At 41.2% G+C, this 17,577-nt stretch overlaps 1 protein-coding gene across 1 annotated transcript; it reads left to right on the forward strand.

The window, feature by feature from the left end:
- Positions 1-760: 760 nt before the first annotated feature.
- LOC115377913 (transmembrane protein 273-like) lies at positions 761-11,338 on the forward strand. The gene is made up of 5 exons (XM_030077991.1): positions 761-841; positions 7,702-7,755; positions 10,178-10,285; positions 10,512-10,537; positions 10,668-11,338. Exons 1-5 carry the CDS (start codon positions 772-774, stop codon positions 10,704-10,706), a joined length of 297 nt encoding a protein of 98 aa, XP_029933851.1. The 5' UTR covers positions 761-771; the 3' UTR covers positions 10,707-11,338.
- Positions 11,339-17,577: the final 6,239 nt, after the last annotated feature.

A 17,577-nucleotide genomic window follows, 5' to 3' on the forward strand; every position in this document is an offset into this window, starting at 1 on the left:
AAAGAAACGAAACATTTTATTTATGTCATTCACCTAATTTATGCACTCTCATTTGATTTCAGGTCAGTGTGAGAGTCTCTCTTGCATTTTGCTTTCATTTGCAGGCGTGCTAGTTTCTTTCCTCTCCTCTCACAGGTGAAGTGACGATAACATCGACTCAAGCTGACCACAGCCCGTCACGTTACTGTAAGTGCAACAAAAGCCTCCCGACAAGAGCATTTTATTAACAGAATCTGTCTGAAACCAAAGCTGTGGAGACGTCGACCACAAACGCCCGACACTGCGGCCAAAATTTCCCCCAACTTGTTAAACAGGACTGCTTTCACTGCTTGTTTGTTCAGGTTTAAATGTTCGGTAATGTTGTGATGAATTGGGTTGAACAGTCAAATAAACAGGACTGTCACATTCACTGCCAGGATCTGCGATGGCTGCTGGGGCTAATCAATAACATCCTACTCACACAGAGTCCATCAGCTACAGCGGAAATTTATGTGGAAATGTCAAAGATGATTAAATTAGATCAGATTACTTTGATCTGGGATGATGTGGCACAAGCAAATTCAAATGGTTTCTGAACTTCAAAGGACATATAATGGGGCCGTGCATTAGCCGCCTGCAAGCAAAGCAAAGTCAGGCCGAGCAGATATCGTCTCATCAGCGAGCTCTGAAAGCCACAGGCTCAGGAAATGACTCGAAACAAAACATGAGAGCAGAGTCGCAGCATTTCAAGAAGTCGGCGAATCAGAGAGCCGTCCACAAACGGACGGACAGATGAGGCGATTTGAGCGGTTTTGCGCGGGTGGGTGTCTGACATCGGCCATCAGAGCGATCCTCATCACTGGTGAGTACAGAGCACTGGGAGAGCACTGGTTTGAACTGTGACTGTCTTTCCTCAGTCACAGATTAGAGGCTGAGGCCGGTGCACCAGCCCCTCTGCCCATGACAGCTGATGTCTTCATAACTTTCTCATTTTTAAATTTTTAATTATCTGAGGTCAACCGTAATCAACAAATCTGTCCTTTGTCTGAATTTAGTTAGATTTTCTGGGATTACTGCACTCCAAAATGACAACTTTTGCAGCGGCTTGGTTCAAAATGTATGGTGAATTTTGTAACGTTGTTTGTCTTTGATTGAAAAGTTGTTTTTTGTTTGTTTGTTTGTTTTTTTCAAGAGCATAATTTCAAACAAGGATATGCAAAATCTACAAATATGGAAAAAATAAAGTTTAGGACAGTGTACACACAAATATGAATCTCTTTTCCCTCCACTCATTCTATCTATGACAGCGCACACACACACACACACACACACACACAATCTTGTACTTCAGCCTTTGTCATGACATTATTATTGACTTCCATTCACTCCTTCCATTCCCAAACCCTTACCCTAATGTTAACCTAAACCTAATTCTAACCTTAAACGCCAATCTTTACCAATAACACCGAATTTGTGAGAATCGGCCAAAATGTCCTCAAAAATGTCTCCACTCTGTTGGTTATAAACGTGTTCTGATCCTCACTCAGTAGCATTTACAACTTCCAACATACGGACAATTTCTGCAGAGATCGCAACAATATCAAAAAAAATCCTGGAGGGACTGAAAATCGATCAATATCTGATGTCTTAGTATAAAAAAAATATATTATCGAGGGTGGCATGAGTCTGAAACTGCTGCAGAAGCAAAGTCAATCACGCTTTAAAAGACGTGTAATTAATTTGTAGGCGCATGACTCGGCTCATTTGTTAACTCTGAACAGTGAAACTGGCACAAAACAATCAAAATGAACTACAGATTGTCCAAAAAGAGGGAACGATATGGATCTTGTTGTTAAAACCTGGCTCGTTACAGGAAAGGGAAGCAACATAAAATCAGATTTGAGTTTCTCAAATGAAGTTATGAAGCACCAAATACAACCAAAGAGATCTCTTCAAACACAGGCTTCAAATTAGTGACCATGAGGCAAGATCGATTGTTACAGTAACTTATAGCCTCAAAACATATAGAGAGATTTTTTCCTACTACAGCCAATCACAAAACCAGGCATCGAGTTTTGTCACTTGGTCCATTTTCTATTCATATACACTGTTTATATTATATATATATATACTGTTTATATTTATATAGGCTGTTTATATATTTTTTTATATATATTTATTATATATATACTGTTTATATTTATATAGACTGTTTATATATTTTTTTATATATATTTATTATATATATACTGTTTATAGTTATATAGGCTGTTTATATATTTTTTTATATATATTTATTATATATATACTGTTTATATTTATATAGACTGTTTATATATTTTTTTATATATATTTATTATATATATACTGTTTATAGTTATATAGGCTGTTTATATTTATTCGTATATACTGTTTATAGCGATACATACTGTTTATACTTATACATACTGTTTATATTCATATATACTGTTTATACTTATATATCTTATTTTTTTTATATTTACACTTCTTTTTTTTTTACCTTGCTTTATTTATTTATTTAGGCTTATACCGGGACCTGAGTCCTAATTTCGTACCACTAACGTGTAAATGTGAGCTGGTATGACAATAAAGTTCCTTGGATCCTTGAAAAGAGCCCTATCAATTATTAAGAAAATTATTAATATCTCAAGATGCTTTACAGAGACCCGACAGATTTTGGCTCATCCTTTGAATCAAAATCTGAAACCAAAACAAACAAACAAAAAAAAAAAAAAAAAAAAAAAACATGAGCAAGCACATGGTGACAGTGGTGAGGAAAAAAAAAAACATTTAAAAAGAAAACTCAAGCAGAACCTGTGTCTGTTTGGGTCGAGGCGGATATTAATTGGTATTAAATTCAGTCTATGGGTCATGTTTTTATGCCTTGAGTTTGTGAGCCAAAGCCGCAGCGATCTGCCAGGTCCTTCTGCTCGCTGGACGGGACCTGTTACATAAGAGGTCGAGCGCTGGCCACCCGAAACACCACCTGCCTCACCCACCGGACACCCAGAGCGCCTTGAGTCTGACGCAGAAAACATATTTCCACCGTTAACGCTTGGGGCAGGGCGGCCCGCTGGTCAGAGGGGGCGTCTCATGGCTGGCGGGTCATGGGTTCAATCGCGGCCGAGCCAACACACTGCAGCCGTCCAGGAGCGAGACACCGACCCGCCCCGGCTCCTCTCAACCCCTCTGATCGAAAGTGTGTCTGCCTGAGAGGAAAAGTACCGAGCAAATCCTCATCAAACCACGTGGAACGCGGTGACGGAAGCGTGCTAAAATGCAGATTTGCACTCCGTCTCCCGGGTTTATTGACGGGCCGTATTCTGCTGAGGCTGCTCCTGTGTTTTATCCACTTCTCATTTCGGCCCCTCGCTTGTGCAAAAAGGTCATCCGGGTCTCAGGGCTGCCAGAGGAATGCGACCCGGGGGGCTTTAAAACGAAAGTTAGCCGAGGAAAACTTGCCAGGGGAAGACTTGCTGAGCATGTGGGCTCTTTTTTTTTTTTTTTTTTTTTTTCCGCAACTCGAAGCTTCAGCTCTCACTCGGTTACAGACAGTCACACCTGGTCGCTCCGCAGCTCTAAGAGTCAATCCTGTTAAATGCCACTTCCTAGATTTTGAATTTCAACAATCTTCTCTAACGGGACGGTCAGATGTATTTTTAGCCGACGAATTTCTTCTCTTGATGGAGCAAAAATGACCGGATGTGGTGGGACTTTGCTGCTTCTTATTATTTACCATCTGCACCTGTCTGAAGGTGAACCGCCAACCGAGCCGCCTCGCTCTGCTGCACATTTTTGTAATTTTTGACGATGTTCAGTCGAATAAAACACAGCATGTATGACTACCTCCTCCCCTCTTTTGGATTTTCGACACCGCCTAGTCGTGTTTCTGTTGTGTGGTCAACAAATCTGAGCACAAATCAGAATTGATCTGCCACCAGAAACTAATATTATTCATGTCCCTTAGAGGGGGTTTGAGTAGGACTGAGTTGGAGGAGAAGCCTTCAGAATAACTAAACTGTGGCTGAAACCCCTGAGCATGCCAAGAGTCACACAGTCCATCCTGAAACTTGGTGATGTGGAGAGAGACGGGTTTCTCCTCAAGGTGCTTTTCAGTTTCCAGGCACCGTCGTCATGAGAGCACAAACACAACACCGCCTGTAGTGTTTCTAAAATATTTCTGCCTCCAAAACACTGTTATCCAGGCTGTAGCTGGTGAACTCGCAGGTTTTAACACTATAGCGCCACCGTGGAGTGTGCTGGTACTGCAGTCAAATTAGAAACCTCTGCTGCAGTGGTCATTACTGTGAGCCAAAACTACTTACCAGCAGTTGATATTGCATTGCTGTGCACTTAATTTTTGCCAGTTTTTTTTTTTTTTTTTTGCCATAGGAACTCCTTTAAAGGTGCACTGCTACACCTGTTAGTGTGTGAAGCCACTTAAACCTACAGTTCAAATAAATCACTTTGGAATACACTTACATTTAATGCATTTTTCTATGTTTTTGCTCTAAATAAGACATACTGGAATCAGATTGGAACTGAAAAAAAGTGGATTGGTGAATCCCGGATTATAACGTCCTGTTTTTAGATTACAAAGCTTGCACGACTGTGAACTTCAACAAGACACCACTGATACTGTGGACTGCCTCTGTACATGTGCACCGTTCTCTACTATCGCTCTACCTGTTTGTTTCTCCAAAATAAGAGCGTTAACACAGAGATTCTAAAGAATGAGAAGAATGATAAGAGCTGATGACTTCACAGCTTCTGGGCTTGATTATCAAGTCCTATTCTTAGATTACAAGGCGTGCATGACCGTGAACCTCAATCCACCAGAGATACACTGCCTCAGCGTGTGTTTCAGGCACTCAAAAGACAAAATCGTTCGACAAAAATCACATTTTTTCTTTCTTAAAACGAAGATGACATTTCTCATGAACCCATTTCTGATGTACAACACCTTTTCATGACAGGAAACTGAAATTGAAACAGATACAGTTACACTAAAATCTCAAAATTTTTATGCTCGTGATTTAATATTGATAATCTGACACAAGTAGCGACTTTAATCTCAGATTCAGACTTTAATCTCAGATTAGGCCTAGTTTTTTATTATGTTTTAGCATATCTTACCACTGTTTTTGGCTTTTTTTAAAAAAAATGTAAAGCGTGTTGCCGCAGATTGGTTTGTTAAGCAAACTCTACACGGCTGATAACAGCGTCGGCTTTGCTGTGGCCCTCAACATTCAAACCTCAAGGTGCACATCGCCACATAACTGTTAAAGATGTGCATCTTGCAGCCGGTCGGCATGCCTCGCGGTGTGCACATGCCACGCTGCAGCTAAAATAGGCATGCGAGCTATGTTTAACTGTGTGTGTGTGTGTGTGTGTGTGTGTGTGTGTGTGAGAGAGAGAGAGAGACAAACTGATGTGTAATTGATGGTGTGCCTTATATGAGGTATTTTAGTTATCAGTTATTCAAATCAAAGCATTTAGAGGCGAGCCTGTCTACAGAAAGAGTCGACTCCAAAAGAAACTTGTGTCAGAGCCGGTTGCCTGGAGGTCAGAGGTCAGCCTGACACAACTCGCACTGCCAAGCTGTCCTTGAGCAAGGCATTTAAAGAAACTGTTCACCCCAGAGTGACAATGTTGGCCAGTGGAAACTCTGATGAAGTACAACCATCAACCATCAGAGTGTGGATCGGGCCGAATATTCGAGTCCGAGATTTTGCTCGTCCTCCATCTCTAGGTCACATTAATCGTCTGTAATAGCCTACGTGTTGCCTTCAGCGTCGTCACGTAAACTCCAACACTATAGAGAAAGTTGCCCAGAACAGACAGTAGCTCCGTCATTTTTCACTAAAATAACGCCAACCTGACCGAACTCGACCCACATCCACACTCTATTCCCAACAATAAATAAATAAATAAATAAATAAATAATAATAATAAATAATAATACATTTTATTTATAAGCGCCTTTCACAAACACTCAAGGACACTTTACAAAAGATGAAACAGCAATAAAAACACAGGTAAAAGACTAACTAAAATACAAAGGAAACAATGCAAATACAAAGGAAACAATGCAATTACAGGGAGTACGCAGCTTTAAACAGGTGAGTTTTGAATAAATAAATAAGAGACTTATAAGTAAAATAAATTTAGGAAGCGATATGCTCTAAGAATAAACATTTTATGCCTGGACTGTTGCTGCAGGTCAGGCTAATATGTGGAAAAGCTGAGCAAAGGAGACTTTACAGCCGACTCGCATTTCTGCAGAAAAAAAAAATGACTTGGCTGGCTCGGTATTGGTGTTACAATACTCCATTCTCTGAACCAAATCCTCAGTGGCCTAAACTCATTTTCCGATCAAACACTCCAAACCTCAAACATTGTTCAGGTACTTGGACACAATTTGCAAAACTCATCCGCTCTTTTTTTGCTAAACCTTAAACACATTCTCAGTCACTAAACACATTTCTCACTGTCATACTCTCGTGTTGCAAAACTGTTAAACACTGAGCAGCTAAATGTGAGCACAGCTCCAACACAGCCGTCACATTTTACACACAACAACTCAAAACTGAACACACACGTTTCTAATGATGTGATCAGACCCACTGGGCAGGATAAAAGTCAGTGCACAGGTGGCAGAGGAGGAAGAGGACGTATGAGAGGTGGTGGACGAGGAGGAAGGGGACGAGGAAGACCAAGAACTATCATCACTGATGAAATTTGGGCAACTATTGTTTACCATGTCCTCGTTTATGGGATGACAATGAGGGAAGCAGGACAACACTGCAAAAACACAAAATCTTACCAAGATTATTTGTCTTATTTCAAGTAAAAATGTCTTATTTCTAGTCAAAATATCTCATTACACTTAAAATAAGACATGATCACCTCAGAAGTAACTTGTTTTTAGACGATTGTCACTTGTTTCAAGTGAAAATTTCACTTGTTTCATTGGCAAAATTTGCCAGTGGAAAAAGTGAAAATTCACTTGAAATAAGTGAAAATTAGCTTGAAACAAGAAACAAATTTTGCCAATGAAACAAGCAAATTTTCACAAATAATCAATAATCTTCAAATAAATAATCTTGGTAAGATTTTGAGTTTTTGCAGTGTAAAGAGTCCAACCCAGTTTGAGTAAATCTTGCCTTTGACGTGGATGAAGTCCTCTGGCTGGACCCCCTAACAAAGACATGATGTTGGAGAATGAATCTCAGTGATAGTTTGATTTTGACAGAAAAGTCTGGGGTTTTGTGAATGTAATTTGAGTTTTGGGATTTGTGTTTAAGGTTTTGAGAAAATGGGTGGAGGTTTCAAGAAATGTGTTTTAGCAATTGGGAAAAACTGTAATTGCTGGAAAATAATCCCACAAGAGGTGAACCAAACAACACAGGCACATCAGTTTATTATTGTGGTTATGGATCAGCCTGTGTTTGAACAGTCAGAGTTAAAAACGTTTTACAGGTCAGTTGAACTTTAGTAGTTTCAGACGGTGTTATCAGACAGTGTGTGACACGTTGCACCTTGTGGTTTGGCTGCTGAAGACAGCGAAAGAGACGGGACACTGTCTTATCAGATGTGTGCTGCTCCCTCCTTCCTGTCTGTTGCAACACACACACACACACACACACACACACACACACTGGCTCTGCCTCTTTGACTGAAACCAAACTGTGTTTTCAGAGTATCTGCTGCTGAGTGTGCGGGCAGATGGAGCAGATTCTGAAGAACAAACAGGTGGGTCACCGGAGGAGGAAACACACACACACACACACACACACACACACACTGAGAGGTCCCTGTTCAAGTATTTAACCTTTTGAAACCTGAGAAAATAGAAAATTTGCTTGATTTCATTCTCAAACAAGGGGAAAAACGCAATGAGCAACTCGGCAAAAAGTTTACAAGAAGTTTAGAAAATGAACTGAGAGAGAGAGAGAGAGAGAGAGAGAGAGAGAGAGAGAGAGAGAGAGAGAGTAGGGAGTTAACATAAACATCCATAATTATTATTATTTGGTCATTTAATATCAGTTTAGATCCTTTTTATTGCCAATATTTGGGTCATTTTCTTGTAACCCTTTTCCTAATTTCTTTCTCATTTTTGGGGGTCATTTCTTGTTAAGTTGCTATTTGCCTTTTCCTCCTGTTTTTGAAACAAATCAAGTCAGTCTGCTCAGGTTTCAAAGGGCTAAATGTTTTCACAAGCATTTTAAAGATATGACATCTGACGTCCACCCAGGTTTGAAAGGGTTAACCTGCATCGACCCTACATCAGCTCCACTGTCAAATCAAGTCGATTGAAATTATTAGACAGTAAAAAACAAATATCAAATGTCCCTCAGACTAACTGGTGGCCAACCAATGCAGCGAGTCCAGACAACAGACTGCATCAACGCTGAAACCCTCTGTGAACGCAGCAGTGTGTATCGTGATTAATCCATCAGTCAGTCAACGGAAAATTAATTGATCATAAAAAAATCCTGATAATAAAATAATGGTTTTAGTGTAAAAATGTCATTTTTTCTGACTCATAAACATCACAATTCCCCTGTTCCTGTTCCCTGTTCAAATCTTTATAAAATTATTATTTTTGGTTTGAAGCCATCACTTTGGGCTCTCAGGTCACACCCTGTCTCCCAAAACTGTTTAAATATTCATTACTAGTCAGTCATAATGTCATATTGTAAAAAAAAAAAAAAAAAAAAACTGTGCTTGTTTGACTTAACATTGGACTTTTCTGCTCCTGCATGTCACCACCTGTGAGGCGCTCGTGTCGGCTTTACAGGCCATTAAATCTTTCCATAATGTACCACCAAGAGCATTTTTTTTTTTCTTTTACGGGTTTGTATTTTATTTAACCCTATAAAGCCATTTGTATCATGTATGATGCACGTTATGAATTCACACATTCCGTTTTCAGTTTAATCAATACTTGACCAAAATACTGTTGTATACCTTTGAACCCTTCCCCTGTTCACCCTGGACCATACCATTGGCACTTCAAGTACATATCATATATCATACAACAGAAAGGTCATGTACACTGCAAAAAGTCCAAATCTTACCAAGATTATTTGTCTTATTTCAAGTAAAAATGTCTTATTTCTAGTCAAAATATCTCATTACACTTAAAATAAGACATGATCAGCTCAGAAATAACTTGTTTTTAGACGATTTTCACTTGTTTCAAGCTCATTTTCACTTGTTTCAAGTGAAAATGAGCTTGAAACAAGAAACAAATTTTGCCAATGAAACAAGCAAATTTTCACTTGTTCACTTGTGTCACTTGTTTCAAGTGAATTTTCACTTGAAACAAGTGAAAATCGTCTAAAAACAAGTAATTTCTGAGCTGATCATGTCTTATTTTAAGTGTAATGAGATATTTTGACTAGAAATAAGACATTTTTACTTGAAATAAGACAAATATTCTTGGTAAGATTTGGACTTTTTGCAGTGTAATGTCATGTTTTCTTTTTTTTTTTTTTACATTTTGTTATGGGACTAAATAAAGGGTTCCATTAAAAAAAAAACTGGAATTTTCTGCCAATTCTTTCATAGTTCAGGCTTTATAAGGTTAAGCACCTTGGTAGGTAAGCTGCACACCTTCCAAAAGCTTCAGCAGAGAGCAAAACTCGATTTCTTCCCTCTTGACTGTGCAGCAGACGGTCAGGAAACACCACGGTCTCTCTCTCTCTTGCTCTGTGCACGTTTCACCGGCAGCGTTTTGCTGATGAGCCCTAAACCCTCCGGGGCGTTACGGCTCCCGCCGCCCGGCACCAACAGCCTCAGCGACTCCTGGATGTCGAGGAGTCAAATTTCAAACAGTGGTGATGCAACTCGATTTGCCGAAAGGAGCCTGATACCATGACTGAGACCTTTATCTCACACTGAGTAAACAGGTTGTGAAATCACACTTCTCCTGCTGCCACACACTGGTACGAGCCCTCCATCCTCCCCTCTCACACACACACACACACACACACACACGTGCAGTTCTGCGTATGTGGGGAACTGAACATGAGCTGGCGTTGCTGCTCGGCCTCTTTCACAACAAACTGTTGATGCTCCGAGCTTTGGGGGTGCTGCGTTGCGTTGTGTTGTTTGTTTGTTTGTTTGTTTGTGACGCTGCGTTGTTTGTTGTCTTCCTTTCTCCTGTCAGACCTCAGGTTCGCTCTGATCGGCGCCGGCATCGGCCTGTTCTTCGCCGCCGTTTTCATGGTCATCAAGATCTACATGATCAGGAAGCACATGCTGGACAACAGGCCAGGTGACCGAACACACCAGGGGAAAACACAACAATGCAATTTATTACTACATTATTTTATCACATGTGTAATGTGCCACTTTTATAATTTTTTATCCATTTATTTCTCTTTTCTAATGCACATTTTTACACAGTATTGATGTTTTTGATTGTATATGATAGGGGTGTAAAAATAACAGGTAGCAAAAATATACATATTTCATGTGTAAATCTGTTCTCCCCCATATAGGTAACACGATGAAGAGACCTTCAGAGGTGAGATGGTGACACTACAAGCGGCTAATAATCATCATACGGACAGCTATAATCACAATCACAGTAATAATCACCATTTCCTCTCTCTCTCTCTCTCTCTCTCTCTCTCTCTCTCTCTCTCTCTCTTCAGACTTTGTCGCTGCACAGCCGACGTGAAACCAGACCGTAGACATTTTCTGACGTTGGAGGCTAAAATCTTGCACATTCCTTTTTGTATTTTTTAAAGATGAATATGTTGCTTTACACTGAAGTGAATGTGAGAAACCCTGAGCTGCTGAATTCATTTCAAAGTGTCAAAAATGGCATGACTTAAGGGCAATTTTTTTTAATGTTAAATGATTTAAGTTCCCTCACAGTGCAGGTTTTCTAGCTTTTTACGGTAAAAAAAAAAGAAGAATTTACAATATATTTCAACAATTTTTCACGTCATACTCGACCACAATTTTAAAACCATTTGCAGAGCGCACACAGGTAAGCTCACTTGCGGGCATTCCCAGAGGAGATCCCAGCCTCAAATGGGAGCGACCTTGGCTCGCTTTAAGCCAATCAGATCGTCCCGTGGTGGTGGTTTCCAGTGGCAGGCGGTGTTAAAGGTCAGGCGGAGTGATTTACTGGGTGATGTGCACCCTGCAAAAAGCAGCACGCAGGTCAAAGGTCGTCTCCAAAAAAAAAAAAAAAAAAAAAAAAATTCTCCACACTGACAAACTGAGAGTAGCCATCGCTGTTTGTTCCTTGAAAACACGCAGCATGAGGGTTTGTTTGTTTGTTTTTTGTTTTTTTGCTGCTTTTATTAAACCTGAATTTCTAAAACCAACCACCTTGTGATATTTCATTTGTATATTTTAAAGAACTGAATAAAATGTTTCAATATGCTGATGAATTTGTGTTTATATTCATTACATCCTTGGGGAATCTTGATCCTCTCACACACTCACACACACACACATACACACACACACACACACACACACACACACATTCAACAACACTCAGCACAAAGCTCAGGCAGTAATGAGCAGTTACGACACACTCCACAAGGAGGCGGTATTCACCTCAGAGAGCAAAATGACATTTTCCTCAACCTCAGAGGTGTTGTGAACAAACCATGTGCTTCCCTTTGATTATTGATTATTAGCTCCCATCAGAGCTAAAACAAGACTGCACTGCAAAAAAAAAAAAAAAAAAAAAAAAAAAAAAAAATAATAATAATAATAATCTTAATTTAGAAGTCGATCAGTGTTCAAATCTTGCTTTCCTTCAAACACGGTAAAAAATCTGCCAGCGGGATGAGATAATCCCACCTGTCTCCAACTTGTTTCCTGAATTTTATTGATCCTAGTGGCTGATCTGCCTTATTTCAACATATTTACACTTGTTCCTAGAAAAAATCCTGACACTGCATTGAAAACAAGTGGCATTATCTCATCCTACCGCCTTGTTTGAAGAAAAACAAGATTTTCAGGCTGCATATGAGAGTAAATGACGGGTTAAGATGGAGATGTTTTGCAGCGTGGTGAGCGGACGGATCTGCACCCCATAATGATGACAGCGTCTCATGGAGCGATGTTCCCAGTCTCATTAAAAAGAGGAAAAGTAAATCATCAGTTCCCATCGTTTCCTAGCAGTGGGATGCAGGGTTACTGTGGATGCACTGGGAGAGCTCTGATGGATGAAGATGTTTACAAAGAGGCCAAACAAGCACAAACATTTTCACTAAATCATATGATGAAGCAGTGAAAGGTTTGGAAACTGTTTTTAAAACAATATCAGAACAAGATTTTCATCCCCATTCCTCAAAATAATGCAGGGAAGCAGCGGAGGATCACTTTGGGACGCCACCTCGACTTTCATTTTGGTGCTATAAAGTTTTATTTTGGAAAATGGGACCAGGGAGCACAGAAACATTCGAGCAACCGATCAACGGCGGGATTCAAACTGTCTTTCTTTCTTTCTTTTTTTTTTCCAGTTAAAACCAAACAAAAACAGCATCAGCGGAACACACAGAAGTGAGAAATCAGAGCAAAACACGACGGAGAAAAGCAGTTTCCACCGCCTGTGGTTACGGCTCATGGCTCACGTCCCACACCTCGCTGCAGCCACAGCATTTCACAATAAAAGGCTTAACGGGTCACTGAGGGACACCGCGCAGAGTATATATTTGCTTCTGTGTAAGAGGATGACCGGGCCATATGGAAAGGAGTTTATTAAAAGTTTCCATGCCCTAAATAAAACCCTCTCTCTACTCACACAGCCTCTGTATAGACAAACCTCGAAATATCTCCGAGGCTGGTCCATACCGCTGCTTAAACAAACGACCTGCATAGCTGAAACATGTTCGCCGCCCGAGTTTAGCAGGAAGTCAACTGCCCAGGGAGTCAGCCACTTTCTAGGGCGTCCCAATGCCAAATTCCTTCCAGTTGTCTGTAAAGTAACCTCCCCCGTAAAACTCCCATGACGCATCGTAAAAGCCAGCTAACACCTAATCCGTACAAGCTATATTTACTCAGCAGAAGTACCACAGCCGATGTAAATGTTGGCTGCGTCTTTTATTGGGTAGATATGGAGAGCGATACTCAACCGCTAACGCCGTCAAACACTCTTAACAAATGTTGTCACAGGAAAACGACACATTTTTACTGTGTTTTGATCCTTGAAACCAGCTAACTCCAGACTTCCTTTAGATTAAAACGTTTATGAATATATAATTAGGTTAGCTGATGATAAAGTGCCACAGTGTAACTGTATAACTGTCTGTTAGATTAGGGTGACCATGTTTTCAAATACCCAAATCAGGATCCTTAAATTTACCACATTGGCGCAGTGTAACATACACTACTCACAAAAAGTTAGGGATATTCGGCTTTCGGGTGAAATTTCAGGATGAACCTAAAATGCATTACAACCTTTCCAGGTGAACTTAATGTGACCTTCTGTAAACATTTGAATGCACATGTCCAACTGTTCAGTGTTTCAGTACTTTTTGCACAAGTTGCTGTTCTCTAACAAGGAGTTTAACGGCAAAATTCACATCAGCTGTTTGATGCTCCAGCTCATCGAGGTCGTATCATTAGGGAACGGCTGCTGGAGACTGGGGTACCTCAGATGGAGTGGCCTGCACTTTCTCCAGACCTGAATCCCATAGAAAACCTATGGGATCAGCTGAGTGGCCGTGTAGAGGCTCGGAGCTCTGTACCCCAGAACCTCAATGTCCTGAGGGCCGCCCTTCAAGAAGAGTGGGATGCCATGCCTCAGCAGACAATAAGTCGACTTGTGAACAGCATGAGACGTCGTTGTCAAGCTGTAATTGATGCTCAAGGGCACATGACAAGTTATTGACACTGACATTTTTTGTTGTGGTATATCCACCACTGTTGTTGGCTTTTGTTTCAAGAAATTGTTTGAGATGAGGAAATCACCAGTGTATGCTTCTCCTTAAATGCCCTACTTTCATGATATAATATCACTGTAGCGTGAACTTTTTATATTTTCCATAAATTTCACCCAAAAGCCAAATATCCCTAACTTTTTGTGAGTAGTGTATGTGATGACTGTCAGATACCTTTCAAAACAAAACACAAGGTGATCTGTCTGAGTGCTAAATGGCTGACTGACATTTTCTCTGCTGGCTAATCTACATTGAACATGATGTTGCTGGAATTCAGACAAAAACACTGAACATTTTGGTATGTAATAAGTGTATGTGCGGCTCAAACTGGGGGCATGAATTGCGAAAAACTTGGACAATTTGGTAGTGAACGTTGAAATCGAGGACGTTTTAGTGTTTTACAGATATTTTGTTTGGACTCGGGACACCCAGCTTGGAAACGGGATGATCCCAGACAAACCGGGACGTCTGGCTACCTCAAGTTAGATTTGACTGTTCCCCAAGATCCCCTCCAGCTTCAGCTTCTAGTCAGTTGCTGGACAGCCGCAGACAAATTACAGACTTCGGTACAGTGACATAGACACAAAGCTCATCTGCAAAGACGAGGAGCGCAGAAAACAAAACAGCTGAGACAAACGAGAAACAAAGTTGTTAGATGCACGAGGAAAGACGTGGATCCCAGCAGCGAGCCACCGGTCGCCCCAACCAGGTCAGTTTCACAACTTATTAAGAAATTGTACAAAAATGACACTCTTTATTTTAAGGAGCGTCCGACTGACATGCTAACCTAGCAAATGTTTCATGAGTCATCATCATCCTGTGCGACTGTTAGCTTTCACCGCGTTGCACATCGCTGACTCAGTGTCCCAATATTCATCAACTTGCTTAACCAGATCCTCTGAGTCACTGTCTCCTGGACGGGACGTGGGTTGACAAACTTGCTTTAACCGATTTTTACTGCTTTCAGAAAGGTCAGAAAGTTTGAAACTATGCACTTTGAAAAGGGGAGGGCACCCCTCCTTGTTATGACATGGTAAAGAATGATTAATTCCTCAGAAACGCCTCAGGAGGTGAGGACGAGTCTTTTAGCCCAGAATATAAGAGCACTGTTTCTGTTTTTTGTGTACATTCAATACGGGTTACATTAATTCTATAGGGTATTAGTTTTGGCATGAACCTGAGGGGTTTCCACAAAAACCAATGGAGTGAAATGCTCTTTTATTTTGGGTTATTAAGGGGGTAAAATATTTATCCTGAAGTGTCCTGAGGCATTTCTAACATCTAATCTTTCCAGCATTGAGTGTCATTTATCATTCTTCACCACATCATAACAAGGCGGCCTTTGAAACTGCATCGTCTGCCTTCAACAATCCATTCGGTGTTGAAATGTTTGCCGTGTCACTGCCGGCTGCTTTAAACACCGTTCATCTATGAACTGGGATTTATTTTATTGTTTCGTTCAACTGAATAAACACCAAATAAACACCAGGCGCATGCACAGGTTTCCATCAGCCGACACATGCAGCGTTTTTTTGGCACCGAGTCCCCTTCGGACTACATGATCCGTTTGACCCCACAGTGGAGCCTCAGCCCGCTGCCAAGTTTGCGAGACCGCCTCGTCCATCCAAGAGACGGATGAAGACGAACCAATAAAAAAGCCTCGCGAAAATCCTGGTAACTCTATACCAAAACATAGAATAATAACTTACAGATGTAGCCATTGTTGGAGTCTCGCTGTGCTGCACTTTGACTCTTATCCACGAGAGGAACAGCCTGGAGGAGGAGAGAAAGAAAAAAAAAAATCTGCTTTTTGGTCTTTTTTCAGTTATAAGAAGTTGCACTGAAGAACGTTGCGATGACCTCACCGACTTGAGATCAGTTTACCCCCCAATTTATTCACCACTAGATAATTCATTCTGTGCAGATGGAGCTCTGTTTTCCGCCGACCCAATAATGCACTGTGAATCCATCCTCAAAAGACAAAAAAAAGGTAAAAAATACAAGTTTTGCATGAGGTGGAAAGTAACTAAGTACATTAAATGCACTTCAGTCGAATTTTCGAAGTATTTCCATTCAGTGAGACTTTCTACTTTTCCTGCTCTACATTTCAGAGAAAAATCTTGTATTTTTCTTGCACTGCATTTGCCTGACAGCTGGATTTACTTTGCAGAAGAAGCTTTTCCATGCAAAACATCAGATGAGCTGCATTGTTAGAGTGTAAACCAGCCAACAGGATATGGAGCAGTTAGAGCGGCAACATTAAAATACTAATTACAGTTCAATGCATCAACAATTGAACTGTTTGAAAGGTGCCATTCTTCATTATGATGACTTTTACCTCATTTAAGGATGTGAGGACTTTGGGGTGTTTTTTTGTACTGCAACAAACTAAACCGGCTCTTCCATGATAGTCTGCAGGATAGATGCTGCACAAATGCATTAACAGGGACTGCAAGAATCACCCAAAATTACTGCTGCATGTAAAGAGCAGTTATTCTATGAAGTCTGTACAGGGTTTTGGTGAAGTGAGGGCTTCTTTTCTCAGAGAGAAGAGGAGGTTGGGGAGGGGGGGTCTGCGATTGTCAAAACGCCTCGAGTGTCGAAGCACTTAGCGGTCCCTGCAGGCTGCCTCGTTTTTTTTTTTTTTTTTTTTTTTTTTTTTGTTATCCGCGCATCAGAGGGGTCCCAGATCTCCACACGGCCGCTTTCAAGGGTCTGATGGATCCGGAGCAAAGCGTCCCGAAGCCCCTGACAACCCCGAGCTGAAGGACCGAGGCACAAAGATTCACTGTGGGATCCTGTTACATGAGACGCAGGGCGATGGATGTACACTTCAACACACACACACACACACACACACACTGAGGGACACAAGGGTTAGACTGAGATTGCAAGCCAACATCAGTGCTGATATTTTGTGAGTGAACCTCCAGAGAGCCTACATTTTGTGCAAATGCTGAAAATCGTTTACATGTGACTGTTTTCATGCCAAAAAATAACCAGTATTTAGTGTTTCCCTAAGAATTTTATCGCCCAGACATACACAGAGTGCAGCCCTCCCTCTCTATCACTGGGAGTGTGTGTGTGTGTGCGAGTGTGGGAGGGAGTGGGGGGGCTTACAAAATAAACGCCCTGACAGAGATGTGTGCCTGCTGTTCGCCACAGCTGGAAGTGTGATTTGCTCGGCGTCAATCTCACCAAAACACTCCTCCCTCCCCTCCACCCCGCACAGGAAATTACATTTCCCACTCTCCTGCCAGATGCAGAGGTGTGTGTGTGTGTGTGTGTGAGAGAGAGAGAGTGTGTGTGTGTCCTTGCAAATGGTCACCTGTCTGCATCTCTGTCCGTTTGTGTGTGTGTGTGTCTGAGTATGTGTGTGTGTGCGCACGTGAGCCATGCCAAATGTGTGTTTTCACAGAGTGTCAGGGGGGAGGGGCTGAGGGAGGTTCTGAGTGGAAACAGAGCGGCCAATGTTTCATATTACACTCCACCGCTGAAAGGGGGGAAAAAAGCAGAAGAAGAAGAAGAAGGAGGAGAAGGAGAAGAAGAAGGAGGAGGAAGAGGAGCAGCAGCAGAAGAGGGAGCAGAGGAATCCTGGGCTTCTTTTCTTCAGAGGCTTTTAACTGGGAGTTTATGGAGGCTGCTGCCGTGGAAA

The sequence above is a fragment of the Myripristis murdjan genome, chromosome 19 (assembly GCF_902150065.1).
Source record: "Myripristis murdjan chromosome 19, fMyrMur1.1, whole genome shotgun sequence".
NCBI classification, from domain to species: domain Eukaryota; kingdom Metazoa; phylum Chordata; class Actinopteri; order Holocentriformes; family Holocentridae; genus Myripristis; species Myripristis murdjan.